The sequence below is a fragment of the Diabrotica virgifera genome, chromosome 2, assembly GCF_917563875.1.
Source record: "Diabrotica virgifera virgifera chromosome 2, PGI_DIABVI_V3a".
Taxonomy (NCBI): domain Eukaryota; kingdom Metazoa; phylum Arthropoda; class Insecta; order Coleoptera; family Chrysomelidae; genus Diabrotica; species Diabrotica virgifera.
This window is the reverse complement of record NC_065444.1, coordinates 198,177,038-198,200,324: the sequence shown is the minus strand read 5'-3', so window position 1 is coordinate 198,200,324 and position 23,287 is coordinate 198,177,038. Positions and strand designations below refer to the sequence as shown.

Below are 23,287 nucleotides of genomic sequence, written 5' to 3'. Positions count from 1 at the left end.
TGCCCCCAAGTCGATTCGAATTCCATATAGGTCAACGTTTAGCGTATATAGTGAAACTAACTTTCTGAAATTTTTAGCTCCCTAGGTGGTCATGTGACCCACCTAGAGCCTAATTAAGGTTTTTATGTTTATATTTTTTTTCTCAGCCGCATCGAGAACTAGCGAAAAACTTAGATAAAAAAGTTGTAAGCTTTAAAAAGTTCTGTCCGAAAATTTTTTTTTTTTAATTTTTGGTGGGAAATTTAAATTTTAGAACGATTTTAAAATTTTAAATGAGTATAAAAAAATAACTAAGACATTCGTTTTCACGAAAAAAATATATAACGTGTATTTTTGCATAATATTTCACCCTTAATTTTTTAAAATTTTTAAAATTGGTGAAACGCACCTTTAAAAATAAAAAATCGCATTTTTTCGTTTTTTTTTTTTCGTTTGTTGATACAATTTTATACATATTTTTCAAAAAAGGTAACACCATCACTAGAATAGGTAAAACACTGAAAAATAATTGGGGTTTGCTTAATAAAAATTTTTTGTAATGCCATCCATTTTCAAGATACAGGGCGTTGAAGAAAACAAAATTTTACACATTTTTTACGATTTTGCCGAAACTACTGGCAACATTGTAATAAAATTTGGCGAGTTTTAAGAGGTAGTTGTTGTGCATTTTTTGACATACAATTAAGAATTTTATATTTATCATTGGCGCGCATAGGGGTAATGGTCTGAACTTTTTAAAGGTAAAAGATAGTACGCCACTGACATATTTCAAATTAACAATCGTTTTTGAATTCCTCGTTCAATTTGTGACAAAAAATCTATCTTCCTATTTTTTCATACGACGCGCCATTTTTATTCAAAAAATAAAACATCTTAACCCTTACAAAGTATTCGAACTTCTATGCAATAAAATACTACTGTTAAATAGTAGTTTCTACATCTACATAAACTCGTACATCCATTATAAAAACTAATTCGAATACTTTGGAAGCGTTAAGATATTTTATTTTTTGCAGCAAAATGGCGCCTCGAATGAAAAAATGAGAAGATAGTTTTTTTATCGCAAATTAAACGAGGAATTCAAAAATGATTGGTAATTTGAAATATGTCAGTGGCGTACTATCTTTTTTTCTTTGAAAAGTTCAGACCATTACCCTTAAGCGCGCCAATGATGAATATCAAATCCTTAATTGTATGTCAACACATGCACAATAACTACCTCTTAAAACCCGCCAAGTTTTATTACAATGTTGCCAGTAGTTTCGGCAAAATCGTAAAAAATATGTAAAATTTTGTTTTCTTCAACTTGAATCTTGAACCTGTATCTTAAAAATGGATGGCGTTACAAAAAATTTTTATTAAGCAAACCCCAATTATTTTTCAGTTTTTTACCTACTTCAGTAACGGTGTTACCTTTTTTGAAAAACATGTATAAAATTGTATCAAAAAACGAAAAAAAAAACCGAAAAAATGCGGTTTTTTATTTTTAAAGGTGCGTTTCACCAATTCTAAAAATTTGAAAAAATTCAGGGTGAAACATTATGCAAAAATACACGTTATATATTTTTTTTCGTGAAAACGAATGTCTTAGTTATTTTTTTTATACTCATTTAAAATTTTAAAATCGTTCTAAAATTTAAATTTCCCGCCAAAAATTAAAAAAAAATTTTTCGGACAGAACTTTTTAAAGCTTACAACTTTTTGATTTAAAGTTTTTCGCTAGTTCTCGATGCGGCTGAGATAAAAAATAAAAACATAAAAACCCTAATTAGGCTCTAGGTGGGCCACATGACCACTTAGGGGGCTAAAAATTTCAGAAAGTTAGTTTCACTATATATGCTAAACGGTGACCTATATGGTATTCGAATCGAGTCGGGGGCACTTTTTATCATCTTACCCGGCTAGGCCCTTTGTATGTGTCATGTGCCGAAACGTATTGAGTGGTTTCTGAACGTTGTTATAACGTTTGTCAATATCATGTTAATGTTACATACTTCAGGATGGTTCTCAGTTTTGCAGAAAACTTTTTTATCGTGGAGTAGTATTTTCGGTCATACGGAAAAGGTCGCGAAAACGGTCTAAGCTTAAAATCAACAATGGATTCAGAAGGATGGGGCAACCTGTCACACGACCAGTGAGTCCCTTCGAATACTGCGCGATCATTTTGGGTATCGCCTTATTTCGTGTGGCAGTGGGGAATGCTGAAAGAGGCAGACCGATCTACCGTCGGACATTCCGGAATCGCGGAATAGAATTAAAGATTTTTTTCATGCCACTGGGAATCTTTAACATGTGTTTTATCGGGAATGTCTTCGTGAATAATGTTTGCAAGGTTATATCATGTATAATAAATATATAAATAATCAGAAACGTTTCAATATTCATTGAAAATATCGAGGCCACACTGGATGACGGCCAATGCGGCTTTAGGCCAGGGCGAGGTACAACCGATCTCATATTCACGGTTAGACAGTTATCAGAAAAAGCCCTAGAGCATAACAGTAAGTTGTTTCTCTGTTTTGTGGACTTGGAAAAAGCATTCGATCGGGCGTCACGTAACAAGATCTGGGAAATAATAAACCGTAGAAATGTGAAACCGAAGTTAATCCAAGCAATAAAGAGTATATATAAATGTACACGTAATAATGTAAGAACTAACAATCGCTCATATCTAGAATTCTACACAAGGACAGGTGTAAGACAAGGCGATGTTCTGAGTCCTTTGTTATTCATCACTCTAATGGACGAAATTGCAAAAGAATGCAGGGGTAAGGTAAACAGAACTAGGGTTGGGGTGTATAAACTTCAACAAGTTTACGTGTCAATATGCCGATGACTTAGTAATTGTGGCAAAATCAGAAAAAGACTTGTGACAGTCACAGTGACAGTTTTATTTGACATACTCCTCTGATACGTCTAAAGGTGGGAAACAATAAATATAATGTAAGTTTATAAGTTTTTATCGCTAAATCTCCCACCTCCACTAGTTTCATTTCTTTTTATCTCATAACTTGATATGTTTTCCATCTTTATTTTGCCGTTATTTTGCCGGTTATTAGCGCGCTCATCACTGTAAATGTAAAGCCGAATAATGAGACCATTACACAAGTAGAGGACTTCGAGTATCTAGGATCAACAATGAATGAGCAAGGAAATATAGAACCAGAAATAAACAGCAGGGTAATGAGTGAAACAAAATTATACTATGCACTAAATAAAAGTTTTATTAGGAAGAAAGAAGTAAGCCTCAAAACAAAAATGACAGTATTTCAAACTGTATACGAGTCGGTGCTACTTTACGGTAGTGAAACGTGGACAGTGAACGACAACATCCGTAGTAGAATTCAAGCATGCGAAATTCGATATTTACGTGCGGTATCCGGTGTGACCAGACGTGATCGTATAATACTAAGTGAAAGGTGCGGTGTTGGAAGGACCTTAGACAGACTTGAAACGAAACAGTTATCGTGGTTCGGCCATATAGCGAGAATGAGTGAAGGTAGAACTGTAAAGAGGGTATGGAAAGCGGCATCTGACAACAAACGACGAAGAGGCAAGCCAGCTAGAACGTGGAACGCAAATATTGGAAAGGCTTGCGTAAAAAGAAATATTGGGTGGAGAGAAGCAGAAAGACTAGCTACTGACCGAAAAGCATGGAGACGTCTGATTTCTCCACTCACCTCGACACCGTAAGGTACAAGAGGACGGCTTAAGTAAGTAAAATAATCAGAAACGTTTCAATATTCATTTTAGTACTGTTTATTCGTCATTAATTCGTTTTCAGTTTATTAATAATATATTAATAGATCATCTATTTAAGACGGGATAACATTTAATCACAAAGCTTACTACTTACATTGCACTTTGACTTCTGTGGCATTCAGTGTCTTCAATCCTAGGTTCTGGTGAAGGACCCCTGGGAGGATCTATCGGACTACTCTGTCCTTCCTCTTCTGGAGCGGGTTCAGGATCCGGTTCTACCTTGATCACTTCATCAGATACAAGTTTTGGCGGAGGGTTCATGGGGGAAGACGGTGGGTGCATATTAGCCGCTGCTTGAGCGGCATGCGCCCTTAAAGCTTCAAGCGAAGAAGGATGGTGACCCATGTTTGGAGGTTGAATCATCAAATGATGAGCATTAGCACCTTGAGGAGTAGGCGGTTTATGTATACTATGTCGTAGAAGTTGTGTACCAGGAGATAGCCGATCGTGGTGGGTATGAGTATGGTGATGGGTGTGCTGATGACTACTAGTTGAACTTGAAGACGTATGGTTTAGACTCGAGCTTGAAGTTGTCTAAAACGGAATATCGTAAAGAAATCGATTTTATAAAAAAACTTAGTCGTCTTACTTGTGACACTGGCGGATGTGGCGAACTACTCCTAATTGTTTTTTGATTGACTTTGTGCTGGACACTTTGACTTGAACTAGTGGAAGTACTGTGTGATATTGTAATGCTATGACTACTACCATAATTGTGCTTGTCAACAGTTGCGTGTACTGAGCTATTGTGTGAAGTACTTTGATGGTTTGTTAATGTCATTTCATGAGTCTGGTGCCTTTCCCCACCATTCTCATCAGATTCCCTAGTTTCTCTTTTAGAAGTTAGCGTACTGCTTGTACTATGCTGAGATGACATCAATGTAGCGCTGACGGTATCAATCGATTTTGGAGCAACACTCATGTCGTGCCGACTAGTAGGGGGTGGTACAGCATGTGGTTGAGGTACGACAGGGTAGGAGTACGGATAGGGGAACGGGTAACCAGAATATGGATGAGGCCCGTGAAAAGGCATTTGTAGAAATGAAGGATGGACCAAGTGTGGATGATGTGGAGGCATTGTACCGTAGGAAGGACCATGCGGTTGGGTTGGATGGGGTTGAGCTAAGGAAGTAGGTGGAGCTGCACTTGGACTTATCAAGTTCATTGCAGAATGGGGAGAATTTGTACCTAAAATGAGCATAATTAAGATTGCATATTTTTTTTTGTAATTAAAAAATAATAAAATGCTTCTATAAGGAAAATGAACTTACCATGTTGGCGAATTGGAGGTGGTGTTTGCTGAGCTCCTGGAGTAGGTGTGTTCGTATTGCTACTACTTTTTGGGGTTGTACACTTTTCGGATAAAGGTTTAGGACTAGGTCCAGTACTGGACGATCTAATATATTCTGGCTCTTTCTTAATATTTTCCACAGTTGGACCTGAAGGAGGGCGTTCACTCCTTTCATTACTTGTCGATTGAGCGGGCTGGTTATGTTGTGGGGGTGGAATGTAACCAGGTATCTAAGAAATAAACAGGAATGATATATTATGACAAAAAGTAAACTTTAATTCAAAAGTAAAATTTTGTTTAATTTAAAAGTAAAAAAAAATGACAAAAAGTAAACTTTAATTCTAGAGGTTGGTAGAATGACGTCTACACTGATTTTTTGTTTGAGTGTAGGGTTTCCATATGTAATCACATACGGTGCTGAAGTAATGAGTCTGACACAGAAAGAGGAAGAAAGATTGAGGATCCTAGAAAGGAAAATAATTCGGAGGATAGCAGGACCACTAAACTTAGGTAATAATGAATTTAGAAAACTCATGAACCATGAAGTAAGAGGACTTCTGAAAGGAGAAGACATCGTCAGATTTATCAAGGCACATACTCATACAGATGGATGGGACATATAAAAAGGAGGAATTCAGAAGCCGTTACCAACAAAATTTCCAAATGGAGACCTGTATCAGGCAGACCACATGGAAGACCCAAAACTAGATGGGAGAACCAGATAGTCGAGGACCTTAAGAAGACGGGAGTCAGAGAATGGGTAACAATAAGCAAAAACAGGAACGAATGGAAGAAAATTGTAGAAGATGCCAAGTCACACAACCAATTGTAAAACCAAAATGTTGATGCGGATTGATTCACCGCGACAAACGAATCGGAAGAGCCCAAAGAGGGCGGCAATCACTCCGCTAGGAGTGTAGATACCATGATGATGATGATGATGATGATGATGATGATGATGTAGGGTTTCCATTAGAAGAAGGTCTCATTTAACTATCATAAATTATGTTATAACTGTTTAGTTGATTAGGGGTGCAGACAAGCTTGTACAAATATTTCGATCAATGGTTTTTCATATTAAGACATATTGAAACCAAAACCTACAAAGGACGACTTGGTCAAGGACTAAACACAGTAACTAGATTAAACAACAGTGAGGAAACGCTCTCTTTAGAGAAGAAACAAGAATATAATTTTGGGAAGACCAATGGATGTAGTCGTGTATATTTGTTGAGTATATTTAAATGTTGGTTCCACTGGTTACAGTGCCGCATAAGTTGCTAGATTTAAACAGAGGTCTTTGAGGTAACTGTAAGAATGAATGCCAACGAAATGTACGTTGAAGATGTCGAGATTGCAGCGCTTGATGAAGTGGTCACCAAATAGTCCTGACGCCAATTCCGTATAACATTTACAGCATAAGTTAAAAATAAATGTATGAGCACGAAATCTAGTTTGCACCATTAAAACTTGCTGAACAGGAAGAATGCAAACAAAGTCAGCAATAATTCATCAAAGATCTTTTCACTACATGACAGCGGGTTGCAGGCTATGAATTAAATGTTTTGGACAAAAAGCTAGTGCTTTTAATAATACCTCCAAGAATTTGTTATAAATGTTAAATCTGTAACTTATTTGAATGATAAAATATGCAATATCCTTGTCTCCTTCACTACAATTAGTTAATTAGTTAAAACTAATAATGACTAAATTTATTAATTAAAAAATATTTAGTATATTCTTTCACGGTTTTTGCTCTAAATTTTAAAGAACCACTTGGATTGACATGAAATTTGGCATACGCATAGCTTACATGTCAAAGAAAAAAAGTGATATTGTGCCGATGTATGCTTTTACCCTGAGGGTGAAAATCTATATGTCCAAAATAAGTCCGGAAATGGATAAACTGACTAATTTTAAGTAACTTTTGTTCTATAGAGCTTTTTCGCCCAACACTTTTCGAGTTATTTGCGAGTGAATATGTTCATTTTTCAACAAAATAACTACATTTTTAGACGGCTTTTCGCAAATAACTCAAAAAGTAAGTATTTTGTCGTTCTTAGCTGTCGTAATTCGTATTCTGTCGTAAAAACGTTCTTAGCAAAATTATAGCCGGTAAAAAAGTAAAAAATGGTGTACTCGTGAGGTCTCTGGACCTCATAGAACCAGAATTGTAGCCAATGAAAAATGGGTGCATATTCGACAAATTTCAAATAGATATTTCGACATGAAATATCCAGAAAATTAAGCACTTTTTGGGGAAAAAGTGTTTAAAAAAAGCTTTATTTTGATTTTTATAAAAAGTTTCTAGCATCAAATTTAAGCCAGTTACGCTAAAAATAAAGTTGATCCCTTTTGTTTTGGCAAAAAAAAAAATCGGGAAGACCACCCCCTAATTAGCAACTTAAATGAAATTAATCGTTACCGATCCACAAATTATTTTACTTATGTTGTGTTTATATGACCTGTAAGTTTCATAGATTAAGTGCTTATTTTTGAAAAAAATTGGTTTTAAAGTAAAATTTTTTAAAAATTTTAATTTTGAAAAATATGATTTTTTCAAAATAACTTAAAAATTTTAGAGATACCAAAAATCTCTATAAACAAAAAATTGATTAAGATTTGGTGTTTCTAAATTTGCATACATTCGTGATCAGTGACTCGTTCAACCCCTTTTAACTACAGCCGTTTCAAAAATAAGGACTTTGAACCGATAAAACCTACAGATCATATAAACAATACATACAAGAGTCAAAAAACTTGTGAAGTCGTAACGATTAAGTTCATTTGACAGAAGGTGATTTTCCCGATTTTTTTACAAAAAAAAAGACTAGCTTTATTTTGAGCGTAACTTGTTTACTATTGACGCTAAAAAATTTTTTTATAAAACAAAAATGAAGTTTTTTTTAAACACTTTAATTAAGTTGTAATGAGTTTTCCCCTAAATGTGCTTCATTTTTGGTTATTTCACGTTAAAGTATTCCATTTGGAATTTGACGAATATGAACCTATTTTTCATTAGATATAACTCTGCTTCTACTAGGTATAGAGACGTGGTATATACACCATTTTTAAAAAAATTTTACAGGCTATATTTTTGCTAAGAATGTTTTTTTACACAAAATACTTACTTTTTGAGTTATTTACGAAAAAACCGTCTAAACGCGTGGTTATTTTGTTGAAAAAATGAACATATTCACTGGAAAATAACTCGAAAAGTATTGACTTAATGAAAAAACTCTATGGAACAAAAGTTACTTAAAATTAGTCAGTTTATCCATTTCCGGACTTACTTTGGACGTATATTTTTTCACCTCCAAGAGGGGGTGAAAACCACCCCCAGGGCAAAAGCACACATAGGCACAATATCACTTTTTTTCTTTGACTTGTTAGCTATGTGTGTGCCAAATTTCATGTCAATCCAAGCGGTTCTTTAAAATTTAGAGGTTTTGCAATATTTTACCGTTAAAGAACGTACGGATTGCACAATATAGTTATTTATGGACCAAGGGTGTTATTAAGACGATTACGCCCGGACATAATCCAACCAGAGGGCCTCTGTCCCGAGACATGGATAATGCTCGATAGGCGTACTCATCCGGTAACACCAGTGGTACATAAAAGATTTTATTTTTCACTTCACTGCACCTACAAAATATAAATGCATATTTTTAGTAAGTAGCAATCTGATTCTCGAAGCGTGAACATGTACCGTCATTCAAAGCGCTAGAGAACTTCTATATCGTAAACCTACCTAATTAACTATTAATTATCTTATCACCATCAAAAAATTGTTAAAGTGAAAAGTAACAAAAACTAAGTGATTGGTGAAACAAACAAAAGAAAAGAACTATGTTCCCTTCGGGGAATTTATTAGGATTCGATAATAATGGTCAGCCACTTTATCAACAAATGAAAACTATACAGGATGTCCCAACAATAAATAACCAGAACCAGTCTAACCACACAGCAGTAAGGCCGCAAATAGAATTTATGTATTTTAATCAAACACCATCTACCCAGATAACAAATCAAATGTCATGCCTAAACCAAATACCTATTCCAACCCAAATGGCTATACCAAACCAAGCACAATTTCCTAGTCAAACAACTGCACAAAATATTCAAAACACTCAAACCCCTATTCAGTCACAATACACAACAGTATCCACAAACCCTCAATGCTCACTCTCATCATCACAAAACACCAATAACTACACAGATAGCGATAGCGAGATAGAACTTAACGAAACAAAAAACCAAAATAAACATCCTTGGCAATAAGAGAAATAGTCTGGGCAGATTATCGGAGAATAGGCCATTTTTGGGAAAAGTTATTTACCAGCAATTTTATTGCTGGAATCGAATCTTATGATCCTTTATATTAATAATGTAGGTATGCAAAGTCCGCAGATAGTGTGCTACTTTTTTTATAAACAAAATGGCGCCCGAAAATCGTGTTTTTTTTCAATTTTTGCTCTATAACTGCAAAAATTTTAACTTTACACCAAAAACACCCAAATACCGTAATTAAATTCTGCATAGAGAGGTGTTTCTCCCGATTTACTTCGACGAAAATTTCCCCCGGAAAATGCGGGTTTTTCCAACAAAATCTTTAATTTTCAACGAAAATTTTAGATAAGTAATTGTTTATCAATAATTAAATAACTTGGTAATATAAAAGCTCTTTTCATAAAGATTATAATTCCAGAAGTAGAAGCAATTTGAATGAACAGTTTAGCTACAATTGAATTGTTAATTAAAAATTTACGGTCGCTATAATAACCACAATAATTATGATACATAAGAATAACTGTGATTTTTGTATAAAAAGACACTGTACCTATTTAATGTACTTTACAGAATTGAAATTGGCCTATTTAAGCGGCCTCAGGAATATTTTAAAATTATAAACAATTTTTTGGCTTATAAACAAATAGAATATCTCGGGAAATAATAAATTAAATTAAATCGTGAAAACGGCATTTAAAAAAAAGTGGCAGAACGCTTTTTTTAAGGAAAAAACGTTTAATTGTGATGAGTGGTTCCTGAGATACAACCGGCCAAAGTTGACTGGCATTTACGGCAAAGATATAAACAATAGGATCATAATTTTCAAACCATCACCTTTTTATTTCGGTCCTCTTTCTCCACACCAATTTTCATAGCTTTAAAATACTCATAACATATATTATAATAAAAACTATCGATATTACGAGTGAAAATTGCCAAAAATAGCAAAATTCCAATTAAAAAATTAGGTTGGAGAAAATGTTCAAAAATTCAAAATCGGTATACGTTAAAAAATGCTTTTTCTCGGCTTCCCATGGGGCAATTTTCTTCATTCTTTTTTTTTGTTCCCAAGTAACTCGAGTAGAGCCATCTAACTAACGCATTATTAAATGTCAAAGTTGCTTTTGTTTTGTTATAATAGATTAAGATTAAGAATAGAAAAGATTTTGTTGGAAAAACCCGCATTTTTCGGGGAAAAGTAAATCGGGAAAAACACCTCTCTATGCAGAATTTAATTACGGTGAATTTTTATTTAAGTGTTTTTGGTGTAAAGTTAAAATCTTTGGAGTTATAGAGCAAAAATTGAAAAAAACACGATTTTCGAGCGCCATTTTGTTTATAAAAAAGTAGCACACTATCTGCGGACTTTGCATACCTATATTATTAATATATACAATCATAAGATTCGATTCCAGCAATAAAATTGCTGGTAAATAATTTTTCCTTGTATTTGCTAATTAGTCCAGAGTAAAAAAGGGTGAAAAGACAAACAACTTCAGAAATTTCCAACCAAATGCAAACACAAAACAGATTTGATTCCCTCTCAAAAGAAAATCTAGATGAACAAACAGACAATTTATAAAATACAGTAAAACCTCGATATAACGGACTAATTGGAGGGAATGGGTGTCCGTTATAGCCGAAAGTTCGTTGTATAAAAATAGGTTTAAAATAAATAAAAAAAAACGTTTATTTTAAGTTTTGCACGCACTTTTGAAGTTTGCGTTTTTTATGATTAGAAATGTGTCCGCATTATGCTACAACAAAAATTTTATTGAAATTCTTTGGGGATGTTTTGGGAAATACAGGGACATTTTTTCATATTTGGCCGGATTTTTTGTCCGTTATATCCGAAGTCCGTTAAATAGAGGTCCGTTATATCGAGGTTTTACTGTACACAAAACACAAATATCACCAAAAAAGATCCCGCACCGTCACCAATCTATATTTATGGAGTTACTGACTACAGTTCTATGATAGTAATCATTTCAACTGCAATTGCAGCAGAAACCTATTACACCAAAACCATTTCAAATAATACAGTAAAAATTAACCCTACAAACTCCGACACCTAGAGGAAACTCATACAGCACCTTAGAAAAGAAAACATTGTACATCACACTTACCAACCGAAACAAGAGAGGGCCTATAGAGTTGTCATAAGAGGATTACACCATTCAATACCCACAGGAGATATCTCGCACGAATTAAATAATAAGGGTTTTAAAGTTCGCAATATAATTAATGTTAGACATAGAGTTAGCAAGGAACCATTGCCTTTATTCTTTGTCGATATAGAACCAAATGAAAACAACAAAAACATATTTAACCTGCAAGTCCTACAAAACAGCATAATAATAGTAGAACCACCTAGAATAAAAAATACAATAGTACAATGCACAAGGTGTCAAAAATACGGGCACTCGAAAAGTTACTGCCTGAGGCCATTCGCCTGTGTTAAATGCGGATCAACAGAAGATCGCAACTTTCATTAGAAAACAAACTGATCATCTATAAAACAATACTCAAACCAGTGTGGACATACGGAATCGAGCTGTGGGGCTGTAGCAAACCATCCAACACCAAAATACTACAGACATTCCAGTCAAAAACTATTCGTATGTTAGCTAAAGCCCCATGGTACGTGTCAAATCAAACCCTTCATGCAGACCTCAACATCCCATTCATCAATGGTGTGATTGCTGACCACTCCAGAAGATACATGAATCGCAGCGCAGACCATCCAAACCATCTCATAGACGAACTATTCAACCCTCCACTAATTGGCAGACGCCTAAAAAGACTTTGGCCAGAAGACCTAGCTGCTAGGTAAATTCCAGAGAGTCCTCAATGGACGACACCTGCCACAAGCCAAGAACATACATCATATTTACTTATTACAGTATTGAAGTAGATTTTAAATTAGCAAAAAAAATAAATAAAAAAAATATTTTTAGTAGTCTATGACAACTAAAGTGTAAAGTGAAGTAGTCTATGACAGTTGTTGATATTTTGACGTTTGACGTCGAATTTGACGTTGGATTTATATCAGTTATGGATTTACCAGAAAATATTAGAGAAAGTGCAATAAAAGCCACAGAAAATTTATTGCTGCTTCAATTCAGGGCATCCAGGCCATTGTATGACAAAGAGTACTAAATATTTATTCAATGGAAATTGAAACATAAAATAGCTGGCATAAATGAGACCATAATACTGGTTTACTTTCAGGAATTGGTATATTAATTTTGTTCCTTTTTATGTTTAGTTCACGTTTCTGTTTGAATTATTTTAGTCCGAAAAGTGTTCTCCAAATTCCTTGTGGACTAAATATTCTGTTTTGAAATCCACATGAATTGTTAACGAAAATGCTGATATTTCCCATTTTTGTCGTCTAATATCATTTTAAAAATCCCGAAACAATCCAAGGTTTGGGAAGCGGTTTAGGTTCTAATTCTCATCAATAAAGCTCAAGATGAAATTTCTTTTAGGTACATCAAGTAGTTCTCGTGATGGGTGTTTTTGGAAGATTGAGAAGGGATGAGCTTGCGAATATAACCGTGGACGATATAGAATCAAATATGAGAAGGTAAGGGCACCTGTTTACTCGTTAAAATACCAGTAACTAAAACTTGTACAAAATCAATGGGAAAATCCCAATTGATTGGGATTTGACTAAAACTTGTACGTCAAAACGATTTACTATTGTGGAGGAGAATAAAATAGGTGCCCTGAAACTAGTCAGTAAATATGTGTCATTAAGACCAACAGGCAGAGCTGGGCAATACCCGGGGACAAGTACCCGAATTTTGTACTCTGACTCTGAGTACATTTTGTGTACTCAGTACCCGGTACTCGGGTACATTTTCAATAAAGTGTTCGGTACTCGTACCCGTAGCATATGGGTAAAATACCCGGTACCCGCGTTTATTATACGAGTACATTTTCCGAGTACTTTTTGCAAGTCTAAACTTGTCGCTGTTTTCTAAAAAACGCCGTTTTCAGTATCAGTCCATTCGTCAAAAGTTATCCAGCTGTAACAAGGTGGAACTAATATTATGACTCGGTTTCGCAAATTTTAAGTGAAAAGAGAAGCTACCGTCTCTTTTTCAAATGATTGATATAAAACACTTTAAAGAAACCGAGCTGCTGTACTTAGAGGAGTACTGTAAGGTCTTGAAACCTCTCGCTACAAACCTACGATGTTCTGCAAGGAGAAAATTGTGTTTATTATGGGTACTTCCAAGTCTGCTATTTTTGAGGAATAAATGGGAGAAGTTAAAGCTTCAAACGCCGAGTTCTGGCGGTGAATTTTTCCTAAAAAATATATGCAGAGCTTGGAGAAAATATTCTCTGAAATACTTAATTTGTCATCGGAAGAGGCCATTATATCCGTAATTGTCCATCCTAAGTTTAAATTGCGTTGGTATAATGTCTTAAAAAATGCAAAAAATTTTCTATAGACGCTTTGAAAAAGATACGTGATGAATGCTGCTGAAAAACTAACTTATATTGATTATTGCGGAGAACTAGATCCGGGAATTCAAGTGATACCACCCCAGATGGCTTTTTCGATTTCAATGAAACAGAGTATTCACCTAAACAAGACACAAGAAACCAATTTCATTATGCAGTCTCAATCGTCTGAAAATGAAACAATCAAAACATCCAAAATACAACTACAACTTATTAAATTTCTAGAAGGCAAAAAAAGTTTCCTATAATTAGAGCCAGGATAATATGCAAAATGCATGTGCATAAATATGGGATTAAGGGAATATTGCGGCATGTTTTGATGTATTAGAACATATCGCATAAATAAAATAGTTTCCTATATTATTATATATTTAGATAATACTTTCTTGAAAATATTCAGAGCAGGTATATACTTGGGGTATCTACTAAATAACTTTATTACCTACTTTATTCCAAGTATGTATCTACTAAATGGCTTTATTACAAGTTTTATTGTTTGGGAAAACCCATCTGGAACTGTTTATCAGTAGAATAGGGTCAACAGGTAGCTAGGTATAGTAAATTCGTTTTTAAATCCTCTTTACGGCAAAACGTCCTTTAAATGTCAAAAAATTTTAGTGAGAATTCTGTTCAGAAAGAACTGTTCTATCTAAAATCGAACTTATATGTCATTAGTAATTATAAACTCTATTACAAAACTAGAGTGTCAAAGATAGAAGGAGCACCTCAGAGATAGCATTTGCAAATAATAATATCAAAGAAAGAATAATAAATAATAAATCTTTCAGGGACAATAATTGGAAAAAAAATTAAAGATAAATTGAGTGACGATTTAAACAGAAATGAAGGCTTTTGTTTATTGCGATCAATAAATAACATAATCAATGGGAGTTTTGACGAAGTTGTTAATATGGATCCCTCGCTAATTGTCAAACTTTAGATTTGCGCCCATTACATCTTGTGATGTTGAAAGATCGTTTTCCTCATATAAACACTTATTAACTGACAGAAGGCATAGCATTAGTCTGGAATTATATTTTCATTTGTATTTTATTATTAAATGTAGTAATAAATAAAAACTCTCGTATACAATAATTTTATTTCTCGCCAAATCTCAAGCCTTGGAAATTGCAAAATATTTTTTCTAAGTGCACATATAAATGCATATTGCATATAATAAAAGCATATTTAGTTACTTTTTAAGTGCATATTGCACGCATATTTTAACCATTTTTTAGTGCACATAATCCAGGCTCTAGATATAATACATGCTTGCCTTCTTCTGCCCCTACAGAACGCCTAATCTCTTATGCTACAATAATTAATAGCCCTCGAAGAAATGCTCTAAAACCGATGAAAGCTTTGAAAACTGAGCAATCTTAAAAGCCAATAAAATTAATCAGTGAGTGTGAGTTGATGATTAATTTTTAAAATTCTTCTGACTTACTGTCAGTTGTAATTGTACGTTATTTTATGTTTTCATGACTCATAAATATGTTTAGAGATGCAGAGATAATTACAGTAGACTCCCTCTATAACGAGAACTGAAATGGGGGACTAATTACCTCGTTATAAGCGGATCACGTTATATCAGACAACAATAATATTGTGCATACATATGAATAAATATAGTTTTCTAAAACATTAACTTCCTATACTTAAGCCATTCGGAGCAATATAAAATGCTAATTATTGTTTCCTCAACAATAAGGCTTCGGCCATCATAAATTGTAAATTTCCTATAATATTCAATATCTGTCGAAAAATAAACAGATTAGGAAGAAGTTTATTATAGGCGGTGGATTTTATTACAGCACTGGCCTCGATAACCACACAGATGTTGGGGATTTCTGTATACAGGCAGTTTATTTATAGATATTACTGCGCTAAAAATAGGAAAAGAAACAAACTCTTGGATTTCATTTTTCCTCGTTATGACCAAATATGCCTCGTTATAGAGTTGCCTCGTGTTACAGTTCAATATGAATTTCATGGGACATCTAGCATACCTCGTTATAAGCGAAACTTCGTAAGAACCGTCTTCGTTATAGAGAGAGTCTACTACTGTATTAACTTCTTACCTTTTTTCGGGATTTACATTCGAATGTACTCGAAATAAGTACCCGCGAAATTCGGGTAATTGTACTTTCGAGTATTGTACTCTTTTCTGGAGCAATGTACTCGGTACTATGTACTCGTTCCATTAATATGAAAAGTACCTGGTACTCTGTACCCGAGTACAATTTATCAGTACCCGGCTCAGCTCTGCCAACAGGAATAAAGGAACAAAGATCTTTTCTTAGATACCGAAACAGTAGATGCACTGTCCAACCTGAAATATACTGGAAAGTGTAGCTTCAATAATTCCAAAATACCTTAAATTAGAAAATGCAAATGAATACACTGGGCATTGTTTGAAAATAACTTCGGCAACCCTTTTGGTTGAAGTCGGGGCATCGTTTGAGACCCTAAAAATGCACGGCAAATGGAAAAGTGCATCTGTGGTAGAGGGCGTTGTTTCTAAGAACAGAGTGTCCACTATGATAGCAGATTCGGTAACGGTGTCAGATACATTACCAGGCGAATCCACTTAAGGAACATATCAAGCCCCTAGTGCTAGTAGTGGTTAAGTTTTCTCTTCGAAAATTTGAAAAAAAGTCAGGATATTTCGGAACTTATACCTTCTCAGGAAAATTCGAAAATTGTACTTTCAATATTAATAAAGCTTGTTAAGGTTAAAAAAGGTTAGTTCTATAATTTACTCCTTTGAAAATTGTTTAAAATAAAAAAAGCATAGTTCTATAACATTTGCTTTTTTATACAACAGGGTTTTTATCACATTTATATAAAAATAGCCTTGTCGTCAAAATTTCAGAAAACCAACTAAAGCTACTGGAAAAACAGACTTCTGTAACTTTCGCCTGGGTAAAGAGGCACATTGGTATTTCCGGTAACATGAAAGCTGATTTTTTTGCTTAAGAGGCAATCTTAAAAGGATCGGAGATAACTTTGCTAGATAGAAGCGATCTAACAGCAACTCGCAAGAAAAGTCTGAAACAAAATTGGGATATTGAGTGGTACGCTTGCTGCAATCGAAGCAACAATCTCTACACCAAAATTCATCCTATTTTACCTACTGACCATTTTGCTCTCAGAAGTTATCCCAATAGAAATATATATCCCATGTTTATTAGATGTCTCTTTAATCATGCCACTGTCAAGACATACCTCTATAGATTTAACCAAATATTCTTGACTGTAATACATCCAACTCACACAGAAATCTGAAGGCACGTTGCCACTAGCGCGCTAGCGCCACTGTCGGCTTGAAGTGAAACTACGTTTTGAAAATGTAAAATTTGACGTAAACATTCAAATTTAATTTTATAAATTTTTGAATAACGAGCTAATTTTGCTAAATTAAATTAAAATAAAAATAGTTCAAACACTAATACAAAAACAATAATACAGCAATTTTATAAATGTAAGGTTAGATTGCTCTGGTTATCACCGCACACCACTAGATGGCGCTATATTGTTTGCTTCCTCAAATGTAATGGGAAATGTCAAGAGTTGTATGTATTACAGTCAATAGTATTTGATTTAACCTATCCGAATCAGATCTTTGCGATTGTAATGGACATGTTGATGATAATAAGCATTGGTTATTTTTGCGATTGTAATGGAGATGTTGATGATAATAAGCATTGGTTATTTGGATGCAAACATAATGATGATGCAATTAAGTATTTGATGCACAATCTGGTTCAAGAACAAATACCTTTCCCACAAAATAATGCTTCTCTTTTATATTTGTCTCGTCGAAATTCTAAGATTAAACAAATTATCTGGGAGTTTTTAAAAAGGACTAAGAGGAAAATTTAACTTGTACTGAATGAGTCCGGTTGAATGTGTTTAGCAATAATTATTGTTTGTTTTATGTTTATCCTTATGTAATATTGCCTCCTTGTGAAATTTTATTAAGTAAATTTTGCAGGGAGGTAATTAGAATAAAATTGTATAAAAATTTATATTGAAAAAATAATATAAAAAAATATGTGTACAAAAAATTAAAAAAAAAACAAGAAAAAAATAAAAAAAAAACAACAAAAAATATTAAAAAACAAAAGTCAACAAAACAAAAAAGGAAAGATTAAATCAAATAAAAAAGAGTATAATAAATTATAAAATAAAAAAGAAAAAAAAAATAAAAACACAAAGAAGGTCTAAACCTCCGAGGTGTCGAACCGGGTTGAAGTCTTAGCGCTGTGTAAAAAAAACACTTAATATATTTATTAGTATTTAGTATCAGCATGTAGTGTTTTTGTTAATTTGATTATTTCTAAATTAATTTAAGTTGGTTAGGGCCATGAGTGAAGAGTATACCTGCTGGTCAATTTAATGTTTCCACCTCCTTTTTTTGTATTTTTTTGTTTATTATTTATTTCAGTATCTACCTATGTATGTATGTGCGTGCATAAGTATTATATGTGCGCACATGTATATAATGTTATTATATTTGGAATATTGTAGCAAACAGTAATTTATTATCTATCGTGGCTGAATAGATCAAGTAATCCAAAGCCAATAAGGGAAAAAAATACAACAGGATATAACAAGTTATGGTAACTGTATCCAAGGTAAAATAAACAAATAATATGTATGCAAGTGAAAAATAAAAAATAAATAAATATCCCTACCTTTACATCTTTCAGACTTTGAAGAGGATCAGACATGGGCGAAGGTAGGTGGGTGGGAGGAGCTACGAAACCTCCAGAAGTTGGTATACTGGTAGGTATATTCTGCGAGCTAGGTGGTAAAGCCAAACTTTGTGGAGGCTGAACAGGAGGCCCAGGATTTAGAGCAGACTGTGTGAAACTGCTCAAACCACTTAAATGGTTCGGTGGCATAGATGAACTCTGACTTTGTGGTAACTCTGGAATTTCTTGTTTGATTTTCAAGTTTTGAGGTTCATTTTGCTGGTGTTGTGGCTGGTTCTTTTCTAAATTACGTGGACTTTGTGGATGTGAAAATGGCAGTCCGGTCATAAAACTATAATGGTTCATCTGTGGTGGCTGAGATCCACCTATTGTAACCAAGTTTCCAGATTGCATTAGACTTGGAAGAGGAGGTTGACCAATAGGTGCAGAATTAATTTGGACTATATCTGGTCTTTCTGGTCTATCGATTCTTTCAGGCCTATCTACTCTTTCGGGTCTTTCTAATTTTTCCAGTCTCTTTTCTTCTTCATAGTGATTACTTGGGGGAAGATTCTGAGACATTGGAATAACTTGAGGAATGTTCAATGGTTGAGGATGTGCACCTATAAAGAAACAAAATGAAACATATAAATACCGGATTATTAATTTATAATTTTCTTTCAATTGAATGTAATAAAGCTTACCGTAAGGCTGTGGTTCATTTCTACTTTGACTAGTCAGTTCCATGGGCTCTTCACGTGGTTCCCTTGGTTCTAATTTTATAACAGTATTATTAATACTATTAATAGTAACAGCAGTGGTAGCGTTAGGATCTTTGGGTGGTTGGTAACTATAAGGTTCTTGTTTAATTTCGTAATGATTTATTGGGCTCATATCAATCATTTGTTCTTTATGTTTTTCTTGCATTGGGTCTTTCATTATTTTTGGTGTTAAGTGATTCATCAAAGGTGGATCTTTCATACCAAAGGTGATTGGTTCTTTTATAAGATTCTGGGGCATGAATATATTATCTTTGTAAGAAGACTCTTCTTTGGGAACAGATTCACTGTTCGAAGAATCTTCTTCTTTGAGTGGATGAATTTTGGGAATAATTAATTCGGTTTTAAACGGCTTCTCTTGCATTATCGATATTTGTTGGGGAATTTGATCTTTGAGTTGGTCCTCGTTAATTTCACCTTCAACTTTCATTGGAATGTCAGGGTTTATTATCGGTTCGTTTTTATATTCAGTTTGTTGAGCAAACTTCATTGCTTCTGGATTAAACCTTACTGCTTCTGGATTAAAGCTTGAATTTTCTATATTAAACTTAACCTCCTTGGCATCCATGGATGTATCTAGGTTTCTTTTTATCAGATTTTTACGTTCATTCATATCATCAGGTAGACGTATGGAAACATTGAGAGGCATTGGTTCAGATAAAATGCTTTTAGGCGGGTTAACAGGGTTTATTGGAGTAATAGGCGGCGATGGAATTCGGTGTTTTATATCTGGTGGCTCGGTAACATCCTGCTTAATGGGCACGTTGCCGAGTTGTTCCTGAGATAAGTTAGAAGTGATAGAAGGTGGTGTGGATGGTGTCACCTAAAATAAAGAAAAGAGATTTATTGGGAATTATGAAATAATTGATTAACCTAATATAAATAAACAGTTTATATATAACTCCGCCTGCAGTTTTGTTGGATCGATCGAGTATCTTGACAGAACTGTTGTCGGTCCCAAGCCCGGATAAAGGGGGGGTCTACAGCCAGGTTAGCACCCTACTGATAGACTTAAAAATCATACAGCTCACAGAAACAGGATTATGCCTCGGAACAGGAATGATTTCATTACGACGATCAACGCGAGAAAGAAGACAACGAATTTATGGAAAACGAGAAATATACTTCGCAGCAGTACTTGGAACGTGAAGTCTCTAAATACAAGAGAGCAGGAAATCACAAAAGAGTTTGTAGAAAAAAATATACACATATGCGCACTACAAGAGAAGAAAAAAAAATTATGCTGGATTACTTTGACTATCTGATGTTTTAGAGTGGCGTTGCAAAAGAAACGAGAGCCAACGAAGGAGTCACACTGCTAGTACCTACCATGATACTACGATAACCAGAGATAAAGCCACGCGCATGAATAAGCCTGTCTCTCTCTCTTCTACGCCTACGTCACTGACCGACAAACGCCAAGCCAAATGTTCGATTTTTAACTTGGGTTTGTTATTTTTATGCAGTTTGCGAAAGTTTTCGGAAAGCATAAAGCTATATTTTCGGGATAAAATTCTTAAATATAATTAGAAATAGTCATTACTGCCCGTTCAGCATGGTATTATTGTTAGTATTAAATCTTTGCGACTACTCTTTCTAGATTTAAAAAAGATTTCAACATCAATTATATAACAACATATAATTTAAATCAAGAGCGCTTAGAAGGACTATTCTCAGTAATACGTGCGATTGGAGCTTTACATGATCATCCGTCTCCTTTGCAATTTAAATACCGTCTTCGTAATTTTATTATGGGTCGGAACGATGAAGTTATTTCACTCTCAGCTAATGTAAGTAACCTACCAGAAACAACAAACATGTCGCTTCAAAACATGAAAGCAGGAAGCTCTTTGAATCTTGATTGTTACAACAATGACGTAGTAGATTCAGTGATGATAACCGAACCACTCTTTAGTCAATTAAATCTTCCAGTAACTTCAGAAAATGAAAACCATCAAACAGATTTTGAAATGGAAGAGTTGTGTCATGATGGACTAGAAAATTTAGCTGGTTTCATAGCTTTCCAGTTACGACATGAAGATAGTTTGGGCAGTTCTACAAATAGTAACACTTCTTCCTCGTGAGTAAATCATCTCTCAGAAGGGGGTTTGGTGAAGCCTCCAGAAATATTACTTACGAACTGTCGTGAACTAGAAAATATTTTTTGCCAATTCAATGGGGACAATATTAAAGTTGGCATCAAAAATTATCAAAAATCTTTATTGGAAAGACCAGTTCATGTTAAAATATCTGGTGATGTGAAAAAACTATTTTTTAGATGTCGGATGTATTTTTGAATGCGAGTTTTGAACCAAAAGTTGAAAGAAAAGTCTAAAATACAAAAAAAATTGCAAAAATCGTTAAGTAAAATGAATCAAATGTAATATTGTTTTTTTTTTGTTTTTTTGTTGTTTTTTTTTGTTTTGTTTTTTTTGGTCGAGGTATGTGCTCTTTTTCTAGTCGGCGTAAAGCTGAGCGGGAAAAGAATTAATCTCAGGGGATGAGTTTTGCTTGGAGAGTCTTAGGACTTTGCACCTCCTTAAACCATCCCAAGACCGCTGGGTACTCCCAACATTGATTGGGGGTGTGTAATATTTGATTGCACCCTTCTCGTGGTGGCCCTGTTGCAACTAAACTTAGCGGATCTAGACTACATAGATAGTCGATAAACAATCCCTGCGGTAATATGCAGATAGATAAGGTTATACCTGGAGAATAGGATAGTAATATCAACTCTAGTTAAAGCAACCATCAAAGCGAGAGTAGGTGGAGGCTGTCCACAAGGAGGAGTTCTGCCACCTCTACAAAAATCTCTCAACAGAAGACTTTTTTGTCTAGGATACACTGACGATATATCAATCGTCATCAGGGGCAGGTTTGCCCAGCTGGTGTCTGGGAGAATGTAAGCAGCCCCAAAGGTGTAAATAAGAGAGACTGATAGTCAATGCTCAGAGAACAAATCGCCAACTGCACCCAAAGGACAGTACTAGAAGGCTTAAAACTACCGGTGCTGGGAGGAACAGAGATTTCATTTGCCAAAAAAACAAAATAACTTGGGGTTTATACTGATCATAGACTGAAATGGAATACATACTCACATCTTGAACACCACACAGAAAGCTAATATGTCCTTGGGCAAATGTAGAAGAATTGGGGCTTATTGAAAAAAAAAATTGGCTTTTAAAAAGGGCCAGACTAAAGAATGTAATCTAGAATTAGAGGACGACAATAGATCTGAAAAGGTAGCAGTGGAGTAGGCCAAACGGCCACCTCTTTAAATCCATCTAAATCTATCTACTTAATTTTGTTTTTGTAATTTTAATACTTTTTTGAAACTTTAGGTTTTTTATTATTTGTTAATAAACCATGTTTTATTTGACGCGGTTTATTTAAAGTTTTCTGCATCTCAGGAAACCTCTTAAATTTTTGCAGTGAAAAAACTATTACGTTTTTTAGTACAGTACCTACATAATATATTGTATTATTTTACTGGTATGATTATAATAATCCATCAAAGTATAAATTAAACAGTGTAACAGACAAACAGACTAACAGAACAGACGAACGGCAATTTCAGTTATTTAATAACACGAGAATGTATAAAACCGTATAAAACTCTATGCTTTCCCAAAAGTCTCCGTATAAGTTTGTCGGGCGCTGACGTCATGCGCGCACCGGTTAAAAGTTGTTCTCGAAGTGGCTTTATCTCTGGTTGTCGTAGTATCATGGTACCTACACAGAAAATTTTTACACCAAGTACAAGAATGCCAATATATCTGCGAAAGAATAGCTAGTATAAAAGTCAAACTAGACGTCAAACCTATGAATGTGATAGCGATTTATGCACCTGAGAACAACAGAGATGCCACTACAAGAGAAAACTTCTATATACTGCAATAAACGAGATCCCAAATGACGAATATATAAGGTACATTCCATGTCAACACTCAGGCAAAAACTTTTGGATTTTTTTGAAACTTGGTGTA

The 23,287-nt window shown here is 34.4% G+C and overlaps 1 protein-coding gene across 4 annotated transcripts in view; it reads right to left on the bottom strand.

The window, feature by feature from the left end:
- The window catches only part of LOC114328098 (arginine-glutamic acid dipeptide repeats protein), a 220,902-nt gene that overhangs the window by 50,920 nt on the left and 146,695 nt on the right, over positions 1-23,287 (bottom strand). For all 4 annotated transcript variants that reach the window (XM_028276867.2, XM_050644135.1, XM_028276869.2 and 1 more), the window contains exons 9-13: positions 19,227-20,124; positions 18,523-19,145; positions 5,034-5,283; positions 4,352-4,950; positions 3,857-4,296 (exon numbers count right to left, since the gene is read on the bottom strand). In XM_028276867.2, coding sequence (XP_028132668.2) covers positions 3,857-4,296; positions 4,352-4,950; positions 5,034-5,283; positions 18,523-19,145; positions 19,227-20,124 — 2,810 coding nt within the window. The remainder of the gene's footprint in view (positions 1-3,856; positions 4,297-4,351; positions 4,951-5,033; positions 5,284-18,522; positions 19,146-19,226; positions 20,125-23,287) is intronic.